Source organism: Carica papaya, chromosome 3 (genome assembly GCF_054855325.1).
Source record: "Carica papaya isolate Zhongbai chromosome 3, ASM5485532v1, whole genome shotgun sequence".
Classification (NCBI taxonomy): domain Eukaryota; kingdom Viridiplantae; phylum Streptophyta; class Magnoliopsida; order Brassicales; family Caricaceae; genus Carica; species Carica papaya.
The window spans coordinates 4,359,966-4,381,169 of NC_142311.1; the positions used below are offsets into that span (position 1 = coordinate 4,359,966).

General features: G+C 35.3%; 2 protein-coding genes across 2 annotated transcripts; one reads left to right on the forward strand and one right to left on the reverse strand.

Moving 5' to 3' along the window:
* The first annotated feature begins 1,321 nt into the window (after positions 1-1,321).
* On the forward strand, positions 1,322-13,605 carry ARFC1 (ADP-ribosylation factor C1). Its single transcript, XM_022043910.2, has 3 exons — positions 1,322-1,743; positions 2,043-2,253; positions 13,038-13,605. Exons 2-3 carry the CDS (start codon positions 2,062-2,064, stop codon positions 13,395-13,397), a joined length of 552 nt encoding a protein of 183 aa, XP_021899602.1. The 5' UTR covers positions 1,322-1,743; positions 2,043-2,061; the 3' UTR covers positions 13,398-13,605.
* Positions 13,578-19,613, reverse strand: AGG2 (G-protein gamma subunit 2). Its single transcript, XM_088215203.1, has 4 exons — positions 19,120-19,613; positions 14,075-14,127; positions 13,942-13,986; positions 13,578-13,852 (listed from the first exon to the last, which is right to left on the reverse strand). The coding sequence occupies exons 1-4, from the start codon at positions 19,243-19,245 to the stop codon at positions 13,768-13,770; spliced, it is 309 nt and encodes a 102-aa protein (XP_088071329.1). The 5' UTR covers positions 19,246-19,613; the 3' UTR covers positions 13,578-13,767.
* Positions 19,614-21,204: the final 1,591 nt, after the last annotated feature.

Here is a 21,204-nt window from a genome sequence, read left to right on the forward strand (position 1 = left end):
GAAATGGTGATAATCAGTTATTGTTAATGAATACAGATTTATGATATATTTTATGTTACTGATTATGCATGAAATTGTGATCTGCATGATATTATTTCTTCTATAATTTGTTTTCATAAATTTCTCGATGGTAAGAAAAAGGGTAAATAGTTTTATTTTAAATAAATGTATTGGTTTAAATCTACTGTTCCATTGGTTGTTTTGATTTTCTACCAATCTTTACTTATGTGACGGTGATATATTGTGATATCCTTACTGGGTTAGTGTAACTCATTCCTTATTTAACCATTTCAGATCAGGAGGTCCTGGTTCCCGAGCCTGATCCACAAGAATACTACGAGTAGATACTATATGCTTTATAATTTTATTTATTTTTTCATTTCTCGTATTTCTTTTAGAGAACTTATTCTGTGATGTTATTTAGTACTTTTAAGTTATTGTGTAAAAGATGTTAACTTTAATCTTTTATTTCGTTTCCGCACTTAAATTATTATATGTATTTCCTTTTGAATTTCCGGAGCTGTTACAAAATAAGTGCAATTTATATATAATATCTATAAATATAAGTTTGCACATTCTATCTATCTCTCTTTAATTATTTTACTATACTTTTTATTATTACTTGACATTTATTTTCTTTCTTGTATATTATTGCTTGTAGTGGTATAAAAGGTTGAAAATTTAAACAACTTAATTTGCCTCCCTTTTGGATTATTTTAGTAATTGAGACCAATTATGAGAAAAATGAGAGAATATAAAGAAATTAAGATGAACAGGTTAGAGAAACCATAAAATAAAAGAGAAGACAAAGCCAATCTCATTGGATAAGAACACCCATGTACGACTTTGTTACCAAGAATCGACACGTTTCATAGTAACCACATGAGTTTAGGAATAACAAAGTGCATCATAAGTTAGAGAGAACAACAAGAATAATGAGTAAAGGTTGAAATAAATCACAGACTATTTAAAAACAATAAGAGATACTAACAAGTAAAAAATGATTTTTTTTTTAATATTAATGTAAGTAGTTACTAAATAAAGAAAAACTCAATTCATATGATTATGAATTTTACAATTTTTAAAAGATAAATGAAACATAAAAAAAGAATGCACGTAGACCAATGATCTAGTTTTAATAACATTTACTTTAAATTTTTAATTTTAATTTAATCAAAAACTAAACTAAGTTTTATTTTTATTAGAAAATATCATTATTTTTTATATTTCACAAATAAAATACATTTTTCTTAACAGCATTAAGGACTAGGATATACTGATTTATTTTCTAAGTCCATGTTAAATTGCCAAGGTGGCCCTTCCCTCATTAACAATGTACGCATAACCGTACAGCTGGGATCAAGAGCAAATTCTAACTTGTCCCTTTTGTGCGCTTGTTGAAGAACTTTCCCTTCTTCTTTTATTCTCTTCCCTTCCAAGAAGCAACAGATAAATCGTTTCCACCTTGAATCCATGCTAAACCTCACCTAATTTTTTTCTTAATTATCTCTATTATTACTATCAACTAGTTCTTCAACCTTTTTTTCTCTTCCACTGATTCTACGGAGGATCGTACACAATATTTCCTTGCAAACGCTGAATCAAAAGGTCTCTCAAAGGTTTTCACAGGGTTTCAGTCTTCTTCATCTCGATTCACAACAACTGTCGATAGATATCCTTCTTTTCACCGCTCATCACCATCATTTCCGTCGTCTCCGTCGTTTCATTACCTCTTTAATCCAGGTTCTGTGGCATTCCCTTAATTTCCCATATCTCTTTTTACTAATTTCTCAAGAACATTAAAGAACCACATCCATAGTTCTAGAATTAGATCTGTTCCTGATTTTTTTATAAAAAATATGGATGCTTTCCCCGACATATTTGATACGGCCTGTTAAGTAAAGGTTTTCCGTTAATTTGATCATCTGATTGACTGGTATTATTATTGTGGATCTTACTACAACTGGGATTTGGTATGCTCTGTTTCTGTTTCATCCCATACTAATTATTGAATGGAATGGGTCTGATGATTTTTCATTTAGGTGTTAAACAATATAGAAGATGGGAGGATTTATATCCAAGTTTTGGTTCATGCTGTTCCCTGCAAAAGAGTACAAGATTGTGGTCGTTGGATTGGATAACGCTGGGAAAACAACAACGCTATACAAACTACACCTAGGAGAGGTGGTCACTACTCACCCTACTGTTGGAAGCAACGTTGAGGAGCTTACCTACAAGAATATTCGATTTGAGGTACTTTTGCAACTTTTAAGCAGTAGTTCTATTTGATGATTTGAGCGGTGATGGGTGTTTATTTGGTCCTAGCATGATCGCAACCTTGAAAATTTCAGTTCTTAAATTTATACGAGTTCAGCTGCGTAAGCTTATGTAATGTTCACTTAATGCATGGCAATTTGTTTGTGTGTGGACTTGTTGATTTTCTCATTTTATGATTTTGATTAGAATAGATTTGTTACGTCTTCTGTGTCTAGAGCAAGAAAAAAAGTGTTCTTCGTGGTAGAGAGTTGTAGTGGGAATATCTGTTTGCTTATAGGTTACAGTATTGTTAGGTTGTAAGTGATCTCGCATTTGTATGAATAAAAAATCAGGCAGCTATTTGATTTGACAGGTTTTAGAAAAAGTTGGTGTATTTGGCCCACTGGTTTTCCATGGGCAAATATGGGCAAAATGATTACCTGTTTAAATAGTCAAAAGGAAATTTATGGAATGGAATGCCCTAGAGCTGATTGTAATTGTTCTGATGTTTCCAGTAGTTGCCGGCATTAGAGATGCATGACGGCAAAGCATAAGTAATCTGTGGTTTCAATCTGGAATGAGGTGCTTTATTTATTTTTCGATATTTTGGTACTGTTATAACCTTACTTTTCAAAGCCTTTGGAGGGCGACTGTGTGATCAAGAATCAGAAAAAGACTGCTGATATCAAGAGACAAGAGGTTTGAGTTGGAGGCTATGGAGGTCTGAGGATTTTGAAAATTGAACTTAGAAAATTGAATTTTGAGTGGGTTGGGCTTTGGAGTAAGGCTGAACTTTGAACCACATGGAGAAAGGTGATAGGCTTATGGGCTGGGAACTGGATGGCTTAGAAAGTTTGCTCTTCTGTTCAGGATTGGAATAAAGCCTGAGTTCAGTCCATGAAATTTTTTTTCTAATTTTATTTTTTATACTTACATATTTGTATACATAAAATAGAAGCATATGTGTTATTTTACTAATGAAAAACAGTATTTAGAAAATGAAAGTATAACATGTTTCTTTAGAATAAAGAAAAAATATCTTTTATATTTTCTGTGAAGTTGTTCTTATTTATACTTAAATTACCATACATGCACATACTACTTTTATAAACATTTATTTAGAAAATGAAAACTCTGAATTATTTTCATGTAACAATTGGAGTCTCATAATCTAAGCGTTTCGTTCAAGCTCCTGGACCGAAGATTGTACCAAAGTAACTTTGTTTTCTTACTGGACTGCTTTTCAGTTGGATCCAGTCCATATCAGAATTTGAACACCCTTATGATATTTGGAATTTTTAGTTGATAACTTTGCTCTTGGCTGACATGTTCCTCTCTTTGTTCTCTCGCTTTTTTCAAAAGCTGCTAGTTCAAAATAGCCATTTTTTAAAAGAGAGGAGATTATGGTATTCTTTGATGTTACTTGTCGCTTTGTTGTTCAAGGTATTAAGAAAAATGTGAAAATTAGACAGAAGTTCTTAAGGTTTGTGGATAATTACAATTGGGTGCACAGGCTTTCAAAAAAGAAAAGAAGAGTCCTTTCATCATTTTGTCGTTGTAAAGATGAAAAAATGTCACGATCCTTAGACATTCAATAAGAATTTTCTGAAGAAGAAGAAAAAACAGAGTTGCAGAAAAGATGAGGAAGAAAAGATAAGAGAGCTTCAAATTGATGATTCTGCTTAGCGATCTCATTCCGTCTTTTGTTGTAAAGTTTCCCATTCCCCTTACAGTCATAATTCTGCTATATATATCATGCTGTCCAAGAAAATAGGACAAAGAATAACAAGGAAGTACAGCTAATAACAGAAAAATAAAAATATAAACCACAAAAATAAAAATTCGAAACCAACAGGCCATGTAGCTCTTCTGTAGAGCTCAGCTGCCACATATTGCCTCCAGACCTGAAATTTCCCTCATCTTTCAGATCTTCCTTGTCTGAAGGGAGAACTCTGGAAAGTCAGGCTTGAGAAAGGAAACATACTCCTAAGTTACTTAATTGTCACCATAATCCATGCTGCCATCAGACAGGCATGATCCCATAAAGAGGAGTTGCCTATTATAATGCTAGTAATCAGCTCCCATAGGAGAAACTTGAAGTTGAATGTGGTTTGTATGACAAATTTTTCAATAAGTATAGCTAGATTAGTTCGATAGAGGTGACATTTGGTATACACCCAGCAATCGACTAGAAAGGGTCTATTACCTGTGTGAAAATATTTCCATTGATTCCAAAGAGGGTGATCGTGCTTTGTCACTAGAGTTGTCACTTCCACGACTCCAAAACCATTCTTTTCTCTATTGACTTTTCACATATATTGTGTGTTAATCCTTTCGCGATGGAGTTTTAGTAAGTTTGGCTCCTATTCTATCTATCAGCAATTTCAACGATTTTCTCTTCCCTCTATAGCTCTCCTCATTTCCAATTTCAAGAAAAGGATCAATAAATTCTTTCTTCAAAAGGCCATTGTCCCGAATTCTCATGGTTTCCATTAGCTTTCATTCCATAGTATTCTTCAAGAGAAGGTGAACTCAAGTATGCTGCCACGGTTCTTGGTGTAATATTTAATACTCAATTTTCTGAGGATACAATGTCATAATCTTTACTTTCTAATCAGTATTTAAACAACCTTTTTTTTTACAAACACTTGACGTGCATTATCTTCCAGCTTCCCAAAGCCACAAAATTCTTCTCTATAATCCCAAGTAGGAAACAATATAGTACTAATTACTTCACCAGTAACTGTTGAGGTGCATTTTTTTTTGTTGCGCTTGTTAGCTGTCTTGCTAGAAAAAGAGATCTAGAAGATTATAGGGAATTTTCTTATCTTACTGTTTGTTGGTTGGGTTGCTGGAGAAAATAGCTTTATAAGATGAGAGAGAAAGGATAAACAGTAAAAAATGTGGAGGTTAGATGAAGAATGAGAAGCAGAAAGAATGTCCGAGAAACTTATAACGTTAATGCCAATTAGTCAGGATTCTTAGCCATTCAATAAGAATTTCCTAAAGAAGAAGGAAGAACAGGATTGTAGAAAAGATAAAGAAGAAAAACAGACTGAGTGAGAAGAAGAGAACATCAAACTGATGATGCTGCTTAGGGATTTTATTCCATTTTTTGTTTTAGAAAATTCCCATTCCCCATACAATCCTAATTTTCTTATATAAAATAGGAGAAAAATAGCAGAAGAACAGAATGAAAGAATTGCAGCTAATAACAGAGAATTGAAAATATTAACCACAAAATTAAAAATGAATGAAAAAATACAAATATGGAGAGTTAACCATCCTCCTCTTCTCAAAAATAAAGGGGAACAATATAACTTGTGCATGACAGTAAAATAAACACAAATTTAAAAAGAAGCTAAAGGTTTGGAGCAAGGAGGTCTTTGCGGGAAAAGCCTAAGATGCCTAAGAAGAAGCTCAATTGATAACTCATTTGAGCTTTGTAAAATGAATTTCAAGAAACTGAAAGGTTGGGGTGTATGATTAAAGGATTTTAGATATGAGTATTTCTTTTTAGTTGTTTTTAGTTAAGCAGTTTCAGTTATGGTGAAGAGTACGGGTTTGAACGTCATATTCCGAGTAGAAAGGAAAATTTTCAGCATTGATGGAAAAGGCGGATATATGAACATTTAAGAGTTCTTCAAAACAAAATCCTCTAATCTTTCTTTGGACATTGAAGGTGTAAAGTGGTTAACTCAGGTTATTAAGTCCGTGTTAGATGCCAGAGGGAAATCTGTCCCCATATGGAGAAGACCTGGATATTGTTTAGCTGAATTATCTTCCAATAACAATGGGAGCTTCCTGTCTGTATCTCAGCATGAGGGAGGAAAGAGGAAGAGAAATGTTTAGCGGAAGGGAAGCAACAAATTGACTGGAAATATCTTCAAAATGCATTAATGAGATTCTGTGAGATTGTGGCCACAACTGGGATATCGTGGCTGGCGGTTGGAAACAGCAGAACAGGGCACAAAGACGGCGCATTGCAAATACCGAGGAGCGCCTGGGGAAAGAGATAGGTGGCAGAGAGGGAGGAGCAAAGGAAAATCGAAGCAATATTCAAATTTCAAAATGGCTATAGTCGTACCTTAAAATAAGGAAGGAGTGAATCAAGAGGCAGCATTTCAGGATGCTTAAATCAAGGAAAATCTGCATTTATTATCTAAATACACAGTTGTTATTGAGGTTGACCCCGAGAAAGAAAGGCAAATCAGATTGTTTGAAAAGGTGAATCTCAAAGAGAATCTCAAGCATAACAGATCTTGTAAAGAGTCAAACAGAATTCCTCTTTTACGTAGGTCTTTTAAATCTGCTCTTTTTACATGAGCTGTATCGGATCTTGTAAAGAGTCAAACAGAATTCCTCTTTTACGTAGGTCTTTTAAATTTGCTCTTTTTACACGAGCTGTAACGGACCTTGTAAAGAGTCAAACAGAATTCCTCTTTTACATGGGTCTTTTGAATCTACTCTTCTTACATGATCTGTCCACCAACACGAGTTCATCCCCGTAATAAATCAAAAATCTCGATATGATAGTACTGGCCTCCACCTCAACCGATCCATAAGAATTAAAACTAGGCTTCTTCGGCAGCCTAAAAAGTCAAACTGGAGCACCTATCATTAGGAGGTTACAGACCCATCGCTACTCTGTCGTCCACAATTCTTGAAGATCTAGAACGTGGTGGTAGTATGCAGGGGCACAAAGCAAGCCAGAAAAATAAGGGGTGTGAATCGAATGTGGTAGAAGGGGAGAGCCTAAGATCTATCATAGTCTCACCCAAAACTGGGCTAAGCAACTGTGCAGAAAGTGTAGTAGAAGAGGTGAAAAAGACCCCAGGTCTTGAATTGGATCCAGAGGTCAACCTGGAGCATCCAAAGAGGAAGAAAGAAGTTTGAGCTTGGCTAATCATGGAGCGGTATATGGTAGATTGGAAGAAGGAGATATGGGACGGGCTGTGGACGCTATTTCGTCCATTTCCTCATTTGACTTTCCAGTGTTCGAGGATCCAGGCTGATATTTTGAGGAGGCTTTTGAAGAAGCAGAGGCAGATACTGTGAAGGGAGAAAGGGACCATGCAGGAGATGTATGGGAAGATGTACGAAAGCTGTTTGATACACCTGTCAATGAGGAAATGCTAGAAAAAGACAGAGATCAGCGGCTTGATGGTGCAGAGCCCGAGACAGAGTTACACACACAAGAATCATTAGATAAGGAATTTGATTGGCACCAGAATAGCCTTGGAAAATTATCGGAGTATTCTTTCATAAATCCTAATCCCAATGCTGGCCTTAACCTTTGTTTTGTTAAACCCTTGGCAGGCATGCAAGCTGAAACAGATGATCCAGAAGGCTTGCAGGTTGGAAAGGATACTCAGGGCATCCTCTCTATTCCATGTGACTCACATGAATACCGGAGGATTACTTATGAACCAAAGAATTAGGTAATGTCTAAAATCTCTATACTGTTAAAATGAATAATGACAAGCTCTAAAATGGGGAATCCCAATGTCCTCCGTAAGAGTTTAGATTTTAAACTAGTGAAAAAATCTGGGGAAGTAGTTAGAATAGAAGTGTCACCTAAGACTTACATATGAAGAAAGAAAAGGGTAGAAGAGGGAATTAAGAAGATAACGGGTAAATTAAATCAAAGAGATCTAGGCAAAGTCGAGGGAAGTCGCATATCTCATGAAGATAATTTGCTGGAATGTAAATGGATTAGGTTGTGGTCTTATGAGGAAGACAATTAAGGAGGTGGTTAATAGTGTTTGCCCCAACAAACTACTCTTGCAAGAAACAAAAAAAGAATTTGTCTATAGGGTTTTGATTAGAAGCATTTGGGAGTTGAGCTTTAAGGATTGGGTGGTTGTCCCATTCTTAGGTGCCTTAAGAGGCTTGAGTATTTTGTTGGACACTTGGGTTGCTAGTCGAGTGGATGTGATAGAAGGTTTCGTCTCAGTAACTGTTCTACTTAATATGAAAGGAAAAGAGTCATGGTGGATAACATGTGCTTACGGGCCAATGATGCAGACCTCTTTTGTAGGAGCTATCATTTCTCTTTGGATTGTGCAATCCACATTGTTGTGTTGGGAGAGACTTTAATGCTTGTCGATTCCTTCATGAGAAGTTAGGAGGTGGTGAGGAAACTATGACCATGCGAAGCTTTAATGATTTTATGCAGGATTGCAACTTTGCAGTCTCCCACTTAATCATGCTTGAGTCATCTGGTCTATAGAAAGATGAGGTAGATGTTTCATCGTGTATTAGACGCTTCTTGACTTTATCTTGTTGGGAGGACACCTTTCCGGATTTCATATAGGAGGTGTTGCCAAGGCCTGCATCAGATCATTTTCCTATCATGTTAGACTCCCAACATGTGCAGTGGGGCCTTACTCCATTCAAGTTTGGGAACATGTAGATCCAACATCCTGATTTTGTGGATAGAGTGAAGGATTCGTAGTAGGAGGACCTGGATAAGGTTTGGGTGGGGTATAAATTCATGCAGAAATTGAAATTCCTTAAGGAAAAATTGAGGAAATGGAATAAGGGGATTTTTGGGGGTATAAGAGGAAGACAGATGTTGAACTGAAAGATTTGGATACTTTAGCTTCGTAAAATAATATATTTCAGAGTCATTTAAATCGAATTTCCGACCTTAGGATACTTGAGGAGGTTTTGTTGAAAGAGGAGCAAAGTTTTAGGCAAAAGGTTAGATTGAAGAGGGCGAAAAAGTGTGATGCAAATACTAGGTTCTACCACCAGATTGTTAATGCTCGTAGGAGGAAGAGTGAGATTAAGGAGTTAGAATTGGATTGGGGAAGAGTTGAGCGAGATAAGGAGTTGATAAGGCATGAGATTACTGAGTTCTATCATAGGTTGTATACTGAAGAGGAGGTATCTAGGCCTTTCATTGGCAGTCCGTAGTTGTGCCAACATATCGAAAGACAATTTGAGGGAGAGGAGGTTGGGAAGGCTATTTAGGCTATATCCATTGAGAAATCCCTTGGTCCTGATGGGCCTATAGGAACCTTTTTCCAATCTTGTTGGGACGTTATCAAGAATGATGTGATGAAGGTATTCAAAGAATTCTATCTAAATGTGAAGATATGCCAAGATATGAATTCAACCTTCATAACCCTAATACCTAAGAAAGATTAATCAAGAAGAGTATCTAATTATTTTCCTATCAATTTGGTGACTAGTGTCTATAAAACCATTGTTAATGTATTGTTCTTATGCCTTCATGAAATTTTGAATGATACCATATCACCATATTAGAGTGCCTTTGTTGGAGGGCGACAAATCCTGGATGCATCTTATACTGCTAATGAGTCTATAGATTATATATAAAGGGCTAAGATAGAAGGGCTAGTACTTAAAATAGACTTTGAAAAGGCCTATGGTAGGGTGAATTAGGGATATCTGGACTCAGTGATGGCTTACAAGGGTTTTGGACCTAAATGAAGATCATGGATGAGAGGGTGACTGTCTTCTATCTCTTTTGCGGTGTTACTGAATGGTAGACCCCAACAATGGTTTAAGGGTACTCTAGGGATCAGACAAGTGATCCATTATCTTTTTTACTCTTCACTTTAATAGTGGATGGTTTAATTAGGATGCTTACAAAGAGGATTTTAGAGAAGAGCAATTGAAGGGTTTATTGTGGGGAATGATAGAGTTGAGGTATCCGACCTCTTTGCGGATGGCGTAATCCTATTTCTATCTCATTACAATAGATCTACCTTTAATGTACTTAACTTGGTATTGGTGTTTGAACTTATATCTGGGCTTCGCATTAACATGGAAAAATGTGGGCTCGTTGGTATTAATATGTCTGATAGCAAAGTCAACAATCTAGCAGATGTTATTGGTTGTGTGACTCTAGCATGGCCCATTACATATCTTGGTATTCTGTTGGGTAGTAACCCTAGGTGTAAGTCATTTTGGAAAGAGGTGGTAAGGTATCTAAGCGCTTAGACAAAGGGGGTTTGTTTTTGCTAGGTGGTAGGGTCACTCTTGTCCAAGCATGCTTGTCTAGTATCTCTATCTATTACACCTCCTTATTTAAGGTCCTTGTTAGCGTGCTTAAGTGCTTAGAAGGTGCGATGAGGAATTTTCTATCGACAGGGAATGGTAAGGATATGAAAGATGATCTAGTTAATTAGGAGGTATGTTGTAGGTCTAGAACATTTGGAGGATTATACACAAGGAATCTTAAATTTAGGAACTTGTCATTATTGGTTAAGTGGCTATGATGTTTTGTGCAGGAACCTAATTCTTTGTGGCATAAAGTAATTAAAGGTATTCACAGGAGTCAGTGGAGTGGCTGGGATGCTATAGCCATGAGATCTACCGGCCTCCATGGAAGGCCATTTCAAGCTTGGTTAACATCTATAAGCCTCTTACTAGGTATAAAGTTGGAGACTGTTCCATGGTCCTCTTTTAGGAGGATCTTTGGAGGGATGACTGATTCTTGGGTATTCAGTTCACATGTCTCTTTCGCATATCTTCTTGTCATAATACCCCGATTTACTAGTTTTTTGCATTTTCAATGGTTCTCTGACTTGGAATTTTCACTTTTTCCGTAGCTTGAATGATAGAGAAACCGTTGAGCTTCTTACCATGTTGAACTTGTTACAACCATTTCAACCTTCCCATCAGCCTGATTGCAGGATATGGACTCTAGATTCATCAGGTACATATGCCTGTAAATTGTTTATCGATCATATGATAAAGAATCCTGATTGTTAAAAAATTACCTTTACCAAGTTATTCAGGCAAGTCAAGCTCCTTTTGAAGATATGGTATTCGTGTGGACTGTTATTTTGGATCAGCTTAACTCTAATGAGTTGCTGCAAATTTGTAGACCTAACCGAGCTTTGTCTCCTGACATATGTTTTACGTTCAAAAGGGCGGGGAAACACATTCTCATCTCTTTTTACATTGTCAAGTGTCATGGAAATTATAGGTAAACTTTTTTGACACTTTTAACCTAGTATAGGTTACTACTCCTTTGGATTGTTTTATCAACACAAATTTGGTGGCTTTGGGATTGGGTTAAGGTCAAACCATTGTGGCAGGGAGCGTCGTCTGCTGGTCTTTGAACTATTTGGATTGGAAGAGATTGATGGATATTTGAAGACTGTTCTTTGTAGGACAACCTTGTTTGGAAGAAGATGACATTTCTAGCTTTCTTTGGAGTCAAGGCTCATGGAAAATACTCTGATATCGCTCTCCCGATTCTACATGGGAGCTGGGATGTTATAGCCACGTGATTTGTTCTCTTTTTGATGCTTTCTTTTTGTATTTTTTGTCTTTCCTTTTGTTCCAGTTGGATATCTTATATGCTGTTATTTTTGTAATGTTTCCTCCTTATCTTAATATATTTTCTTTTTCTACCAAAAGAAAAAAAAATTCCAAACCAATAAACCACATTGCTCTTCTGTTGACAACTAAGCTGCTACATGTCCACTTCAGGCCTGACAGGTTTTTTTCAGAAAGTGCTAGTTCAATTTTCTAAAAGAGAGGAGATTATGATGTTCTTTGATGTTAAAATTGTAGCTTCTGTAATTCAAGGTATTATGATAAAGTGTAAGTTAGAAGTTCTTAATGTTTGTGGATAGTTACAAGTGCGTCTACAGGTTTTCAAATAACAACGACGTGGTCCTTTCATCATTTTATCATTGCAAGACTGAAAAAATATATATGGTAGTTTCCTGTACACACCGTGTTCTGCTTAGACTGTTATCGTTAATTTTTCTTACATATTGGCTAGAGCATAAACGATTTTGTGTTTTCTCAACCAGAGTATCTAATTATACTGTTATTCTTATCATTTGACAATCACGTGACTGTCACGTGATATAATATTAGATTATCATTCAATGTCTATTAAGAAACTGAACTTAGTTGATGTATATACTTTTTATAAGGGCCACATCTTAATTTTTTTTTTTTAAAAGTGTAGACTTACTTATAATTATACATAAACCTCAAGGAATGCAGAATGGCATAAAACCGGCCAGTCGTGCTATTTATGATTGAGGTAAATGAAAGTGCTCTGTGTAAGGAACTGGATAGCTTGTGGGGATACGATAAATGTTTTCCTTTAATAATGTTGTTTTAATAAGATAACGACGGGAAGCTTGTAGGGGTGGCTTCCTTTCCAATAAGGTAATGGGCTCAGGAACTAAAGTTTCTTTTTCTCTCTGGAAGCACATGGGAAGGAATTTAAGCGTCTAGAAGGGGAAGAAAATCATTGCCTTCATTGCCCTATTAACTTTCTAGGTGATTTGGATTGAAGAGTAGAAGGGCTTCTGAAGGATTGAAAACTCCTTTACCCATGTTCAAATATAAGTTTATTCTTCTTTTAATTTTTAATTTAATGGGGATCCTTTTGTAAATGAGAGAGCTCAGTATCCTTATATAAATGAGGAAGAGTTTATAGATCCTTTGGAACTTTTATATAAAGGTCTCTAGATGACGTGGATTAGCCTTTGGGCAGTGTTTGTCTTCTATGATCTCCGTTACTGTGTTAAAACTGGAACAATGCACGAGTTGATAATTGCAACATTTCTATGATTTGTATCAGCTCTTTTTTTTCCCTGTCCGTAAGTTTTATTCGGATACAATATGAAAGAAAAGTGAATCTGTGAGCGTTAATGGCCATAGTCCTTATTCAGTCAAATAAATTGTGGCGGTATATATCAAAATTCTGAAGTTCAGCAAGCATGTTGATGTCTTAGATTTTTGCGTTGTATGTTTGAAATATTTGCTTATATCAGGTCTGGGATCTTGGTGGTCAAGACCGACTGAGGACATCATGGGCAACATACTATCGTGGGACTCATGCAGTTATTGTGGTGATTGATAGCACTGATAGAGGCAGGATTTCCATTATGAAGGATGAACTCTTTAGGTTGCTAAGTCACGAGGATCTACAACATTCTGTCATACTTGTTTTTGCAAATAAACAGGACCTTAAGGATGCAATGACTCCCGCTGAAATCACCGATGCCCTTTCTCTACACAGCATTAAGAATCATGATTGGCACATCCAAGCCTGCTGTGCTCTTACAGGAGAAGGGCTGTACGACGGTCTAGGATGGATTGCCCAGAGGGTAACTGGCACAGCACCAAGTTGAAAAATAAAAAAAAATATGAGAGAGAGAAGGTTCATCTCCTGCATTTTTGTGGTTCTGATAAATGAAGAATAGATTTGTTATATCAACCATTTTAATTGTATGAAAACTATTCTGATCGCGTTTGTAGATTGTTCTTTACATTTCAATTTGGCTGAAGGAAAAAAAAAAATTATTATACTCTGCACAATGAAGCATTTCATTCAAAACATTTGTTAATGATCCAAATGCCGCTATAGAATTGTTATCATCTGCACAATGAAGTATTTTTCATAATTTTTTGCCGGACGAGAAAAGTATCTATCTAAAATTCTGTGACAAGTTGAATCCTCTGCAGACAAATGAGAAGGGAAACTTTTGAAATCAGCAATCATTACAGTATCCAGCACCTGCAACCCCTCGAGTCTTGTGGTCCTTCAAACCATCTGTCCCATGATGGATTTATAGGGCCGGTTGTCCTGTCAATTCAGAATAAATCGATTATCAGAAGGTTTCAATTTTTTCTGCTGGGGATTATGAAAGCAGAGAAATTAGGAAGCCACTTTACTCAGAGAGAAGTGGATCTGGTCTACTTTCCACATTATGCAGCAACCTGGTATGCAGAGAACCAAATAAGGGAAGTTATATTAGATGTAAAGAAAATTAACATGTGTATCCGATTACATTCTTTTCATACTTACTCCTTGCATACTGCTGAGGCCTTCTCCAGCTTCTCAAGCTTTTCCGTCTCTTCCTGTGTAAATTATTGGCAAAAGTAGGTGATTTTTCTTATGGGAAAAAGAAAAACAACACGGGAGGAAAATAAAAGAAGAAAAAGGAAAAGAAAAGGGCAGAAACCATCAAAGTGACAACACATCCTTGTCCCTTTGCATAATTCTAAATGAGAAGCCCTTGAAGACACCACGACCCATTCTATCCCTTAGTAGAGACGGATGAAGATGACATTTTTAGAGAGTCCAGCATCACACTCCAGCCATAACACCCACAAACCCAGCAAATAAAGATTGGCAAACAGGTCACTATCACTATCAATTATCATATATAATGTACTTGAAGCAAAATATAGATGATAGGAAAAGAAACATCTTTCAATCTATTACAGAGTGAGTACAGCAAACTTGTATTTCTTGTGAATGCCTCACAGCGAGGAATTGTTGGAACAGTTCTAATTTATTTAGGCCTACAGCAAAAGACTATAGTTTGTAGCCGCCACCATTGTGATGCTATTCAATTTTGGTACTCGGCCAAGGATCACCTACTCTCTGTGCTCTGCTACCCTTGAGTTGCAAGTTTCTAAGACAGAGAGAGCTAGCTGTGTTCATAGAAGTTGTAGATCCGTGACAGAAGATTGAGACTGACTCTTATTTTCCTGTTTATATTTTGATTTCATAACAGGTTCCGGGCCTCTAAATATGAGTTCAAAGCTATCTTCATTGTTACAATACAAGACATCCTGGGGATATCTCTACTTAAAGTACTATATGACCATTTTACTGCACCAAAAACAAAGTTGTCTTGAACAGAAATCAAGTTGACCACGTAAAATTAGTGCCAGATTAATTCCAGTTGATGCACAGACAAAGATTGAGAGCTAGGAAAAGCCTCTTTTCATTGATTTCCACAGTGAAGGAACTGATTTAATTTCCAACCATAGACATTATGTTCAAATGCAAAAACACAAGAGCCATAGGTTTGCCCAAAGAGAAAAAAGACAGAACAATAATACTTCGGTATGGTGTGAAAGTAACAATTTCAACTAATTAATTCCCCTGGATAGCCATAAATTTGGATTCTGGTTGTAGTGTGTCAGGATCATAGCTCTATTACACTTCTTAGGGTTTGAATTAAGAAAGGGAAGAGACAGAATTTCCAGAATCTGAGAAGATAAAAGAAGGAATTGAAAACAGAGAATCAACGAGAATTGCTGATTCATTTAACGAATTTTGCGAATATCCAAAAATTTGGCCAAACAACCGGATACCCTCCTTTCCTACCCATTATTCCCGTGATTTCACTAACAGCATAACAGAATCCAAAAGGAGAAGAAGCTGATTTACAACCATACATAATGGAAATAAAGGAAATAAGTGAAAGATAATGTTTTGAAACTAATTTCAGGTTCTCACCCTCTTATTATACTAATTACCCCAACTAGTTTCCTGTTGAATCAGTTGCCTATATCTCCTGCTTGTTCATTTTCCTCTTCCAGAGCCTCAGTTTGTCGTCTTCCTCTGTTGCATTATTTGTTCAGATCCTGACATTTCCTTCATCAGGACAACCTTATCCTCAAGGTTAAATTTCGAAAAATGGGTTTTGAGGTGAGAAACATCCTCCCAGTGATGTATTGAAAACTCACTTGAGCTCCACTTCAACGCCCTAGCGCAGTACTTTTTTAGTTGTTTATGTGGGTGGAATGTCACATGTTTCCAAACATCAATTCATAATGTTAGATATTATATACAAAGACTAATTGAGTCCCGAAATACTTATTACTTTCCACAACCAAACTTAGCCTCTTAACATAATTCTCAAACTAATAACTTGGTAAGAGGAATTTTTCCAAATAGTTGATGTTCATTCAAGCATCTACCATTTTTAACAAACTTCGAATGCTCAGTTGACCCATCAAACTTTTCCCCAGTCGAATAAAACTCCTCAAAATCTCATTCAAAGTTTTTGCCATTTTCCATTCCAGCAGTATCCCTCAGTTTCATGCACAACTCTTTATTTGTCTCTTCATGCTTCTCAGTCAATTTTCTATGTAAAACTACTCAAATCAAAATGAACTCAAGTTGGCATTGCTCCCGGGATCGTGTAATGATTTCATTTAATCCTTCTGAAGCAGAAATTTCCAGCACCCTGGTGCCGCATAAATGTATCAGCTTCTCTCTCTTTGCTAAATGATAGTGACGTTGAAGAAAAGATATCATTTTGACTTGCTGTGGAAGACAAAAGGAAATCCACTTTACTGGAATTTGTTGAGGAAGGAGAAGCCATTTTTGAAGAAGTTTCTCCAAACCAAGTCGATGGAGTTATCTTTTTTGGTGAAGCAGGAGAGGTAGGAGAGAATCATTGTCGTGCAATATGTTCCAAGCTTGTCCAATATCTGTTCCAACCAACAGAAACACGCTTGTAGAGCAGCTTTTTGCTTTTGCCACCAGAGTTCTTTGTTCTCTTTGGTTTGCATAGAATAATCCTGAATTCTTGAAGTTTCTGTTTCTGAGTTTAGTGGAAATAAAGTAGATTCACAAAGACAGGGAAGAAAAGAAGAAAGAAATTTTTACCAAGTAAAACTAGAGAGAACTAAGAACAGGAAAAAATGAGAGGAGAAGACTTGCCGAGAATCAATGACTCGGAAACCACTTTGTCAGGATCCTAGATCCATTACACTTATTAGGTTCAAATTAAGAAAGAGAAAAGACAGAATTTTCAGAACTTGAGAAGCGAAAAGAAGGAATTGAAAGCAGAGAAATAAGAGAATTGCTGATTCATTCAATGAATTTCGTGAATATCCAAAAACTTTTACGAGAAATTGGATACCCTCCATTTGTGCTCATCAATCTCGTGATTACGGTTGTAGCACAACAGGATCAAAAAGGAGAAAAAATTGATTTACAACCACATGTAGCAGAAATAAAGGAAATAAGTAAAAAGAGAATGTTCATAACTAATTTCAGGCTCTCACCCTCTTGCTACACTAAATACCCCAACCAGTTTTCTGTTGAATCAATTGCCTATTCCTTCTGCTTGTTCATTTTCCTCTTTCATAATCTCGGTTTTTCGTCTTCCTCTGTTGCATTATCTGTGGAGATCCTGACACATTGACTGCACTTAACGCCAATCATTCCCCAAATTTGAAGAATCAAGCAAGTGCCTATTTAATTATATGCAGACACTTTTTTTTAAATGTACTATCATGTGGAAAGAAAGTAATTTGCTTTTCGTGGTTCACTTGTACCATTATTAATCCAGCAGCCAACGACATGATTATCACCTTCCTTGATTTATCCTATTTGGTAAGAATCAGTCAGACGTTTTTGACAGTTTGATATGGTAACTAATAGATGTTAATACAATGGGAAGTTTAAACCAAACATCTACCCTTCAACTCTGTTCGGCATCCTTTTTTCCAGCTTCTCAATGAAAATAATTGTTTGGCAAATCAGGTGAGATGATCAGTTAAAGAAATGACCATCCTTAGAAAAAGTTGAATCTTTGGTCCAAGAGAATAAATACCTAGTTCCATGTAACAAGAAATTGAAAGTAGAATCAAAGGAACAATCATCACTAGAAAAAGTTGAATTTTTGGTCCAAGAGAATAAATACCTAGTTCCATGTAACAAGAGATTGAAAGTAGAATTAAAAGTCTATGAGTTACAGTGCAACAACTAAATAAATAAAGCCTCATATTCTCCTACTCACTATAACTCCAAAGGTTTGTTTTAAATGTTCAGCAATTAAGCAACAGAGCTGCTGGCGTCAATGCAATATTGATAAATTACATCAGAACAATTAAGTCAATGATCCCACATCTTCTTTATTGGATACTAAGCCTTAATTGTGCATCTATATCGAACATAGGTCTCGCATCTCATACTAATTGGTAGTATTTCTCTTCTTGCCTGATGGAGTATCTTAATTCTCTTTTACCATCAACAAATTTCTGTAGCTTCCTTAGAACATACACCTATACCTCTAGTTAAAGCAATACACTTAATCCTCCTCCTTTTCTCGAACTGTAATTAAACAGAATTCACTCTTCTGTCATGGAGGCTACAAAGCTGCAATCTATAGAACCAGATGTACCATTATTTTGATACAGATAATTTAGTAGTATATATGCAGTTCCTTCACTTTTCCTTGCCTGCCAAAGATACTTATCCTATTCAAAGAAACTATAGTCTCCAACTTATACGCCAGCTTGCCCCACATAAAGCAGAATTTGGTTGATTCTGTGCTGTAACTCTTTTAAATTCCGTAAAATGGAATAACTCCCCTTATATTCCTCAGACTGCAGATTAACATGACCAAAAAAGTACAAGTATAGTAAGCACTTCTCCTTTACACAAGAAGGCAATGCCATGAGTAAATTGAAGCTAATAATAGTAATCAACTCGCTTTCATCAACGTTGAGTCAGTAAAGATAAGCCTAGAACCTTTGACTCAGTGGCAACTTCTCCCTGAATAGAGCTTCCATTCTAGAGTTCAATACTCCCTACTCCTAATTGATTTACACCCCTTACATCACATGGGCAATCCAAATAAACAAAGTTTCTAAATTAAACTATTTTTTAAAGTTGAACTCTAAGCGGTGAAATTCAGTTCCAGATAGCATTTTTTTTTTCTGTCGATCTGTCATATTCAAATCCCACTCTCACTCTCAACCCATTCCCACTCTCATAAACTAATCTTATGGTCAAACAGAACCCTGCACCAGTTAAATCCAGCATTATTCCAAGAATTCAATTCCAAATTTGAATTACTGATAAGCAGAACACAAAAAAAGAAATCATCAAATAAATGCAGATTGCATTCAAGGGTCTAGAATCCTTCCATGATCCACTTGAATAATACCATATTAATACATAAGGAAGCATAGAGACACACCAAAAACAGGAAGGATCAGACGATAGATGAAGCCATAAAAAGCAAAAAAATTTAAGAAGAGAGAAAAAAAGAAGCATCCTGGTAATTTACGAGACGAAACTAGAAAAGAAGAGCTAACCTCTAAGAATCTAGCTTCTTGGTCGAGTCGTTTGAGTTCAGCTTGTATCCTATGCTTGCCTCTGGTATCAGTGGCGGCGAAAGAGTGTAGGCGTTGGGCGAGGGATTGAGAGGTAGGCGATTGCATCTCTATAGAAAGGAATAGTAGAAAAGCAAGCAATCCCAAAAAGCCCTAAATCTTTGTTTGAGAAAAACAAAAAGAAACTATGCCTTATGAGCAAACAAAAGGAACAAAGTTTGAAAGTGTATCAGGTAAAAGACGATGCTAGAGAAGAAAGTAACGATGACCCAGAAATCCTTTTGGACCCATCACCTAACTGTTCTTTTCTGTTAAAGATTTCTTTTTTTTTTTTTCTTTTTCTGAAAAGATCTTTTTAAAACAAAAAAAAAAAACTTTTTTTTTTTTAAAATTACAGAGACAGAGAGATCTGGCAATTCAACTGGAATTTTTGTTTGAATATAGACAGAAACAAAAGAAGGAAAAAATTATATTTGTTTTTGCAGTAAAAGGTGGTGATCTTTTATACCTGCTGCTCATTTGTTGAGTGTTGTTTTTCTGTCAGCTCTGTTGGTGGGCGGGTCAACGGTCAAACTCTATCCTTGCCACTGCCAATTAATAATATGTTATATGATTTTTAAATTTTGATAAAATATTTCAATAACTTCACAAATTCCATTTTTTCTGTTATTAGTAATTAATTCGTCATTCTTTACATCAAATATATTACTTTCTATTGAGGAAAAAAAAGTTGACTAAAGAATGTCCACTCAATTATAGTACCTAATCTAATATATATATATATATTAAAAAAAATCATAATTACAAAATTTAATTAAATTATGTGACAATTATTTTAGAAGAATAATTATTATAGCACATCCGAAGTTTTTATAAAAAAGACAGGAGAAAAAAGAGGGAACGTATATTTTACGTTATTAACTAATATATGCTTATTAAAAAAAAAAAAAAAGGGGAGCGAACGGTGGGTTAAGGTTAAGAAGTATTGTGAAAATTTAACAATAAATTTTAGTAATACGATAAATGCCATTTGTAAAAAGAGTTTATAATTTTACGAGTTTGATTCTAAAAAAAGAAATATTTAAGAGTTTGAATTTTAGAAATATATAATAGAGAATAATTTGGTTAGCTGTTTTAAAAATTTTATTTGAAATGAAAGTTTGAAAATATGTATGAACAATAAAAAGAATATAAATTTTTTGGATGATATTTGTTTAAGGAAATATGTCTTTAATACAAGATATTTTAAAATTGTTTACTTAGCAAGTCGTAAGTTAAGTCCTATTTTATTATTTAATATTCGCGAATAATATATATAAGTTCAGATGATAGATAGTAAAAAAAATTTATTTGGATGGAATGAGGAGATATAAAATTTATATTATATATTTAGTTCGATAAATTTAAATAAAATGCAGATGATAGCTTGCTGTAATATTTAAAATTAAAATTTTTTCATCAAGTTATGGAAAGATAACGTGAAAAGCGTAGTAAATTTGCAGACATTACTATTTTTCAAAGGTAAAATTCGAAAATAAAAAATTTAACAAAATAAAAGTTCTTTTATGAAAAAATTGAAAGGGTAAAATTTTAGCATTAAAATATTTACACAAGTATAATGTTAGGCTTGATCTACTAAACAAGTATCAGGGAGGGAAAGATTCTGTTGATCATGTATATTTGTATTGTAACTGGAGTTGAGAGTATGCGGTACTTGTATTTGGAATGTTGAAGGTTAAAATGCATTTAGAGATGAAAAACAAGGCGAGGAAAGGTTGAAATCTTTTGTTTTATATAATTATTTAATTCATTTGGTTGAAAAGGAATGACAAGATTTCTAGATGAAAAATAATGGGAGTTTTGTAAAAGAGTTTCTCTTGCGAAAATTGGATGGACGTGTTGGGTAAAAACTCTATTCCCGTATGTGCATAGCTGCTTACAAAAACATATTTGTTCCAGTTGCTGAATTACTTTTTCACACAAAAAAGCAAAAAGATGAGGGAGATTGATCTGAGCGAAGATATTGTCTTTGATAAAATCGGGTTCAACCAATGTTGGTATAACTGA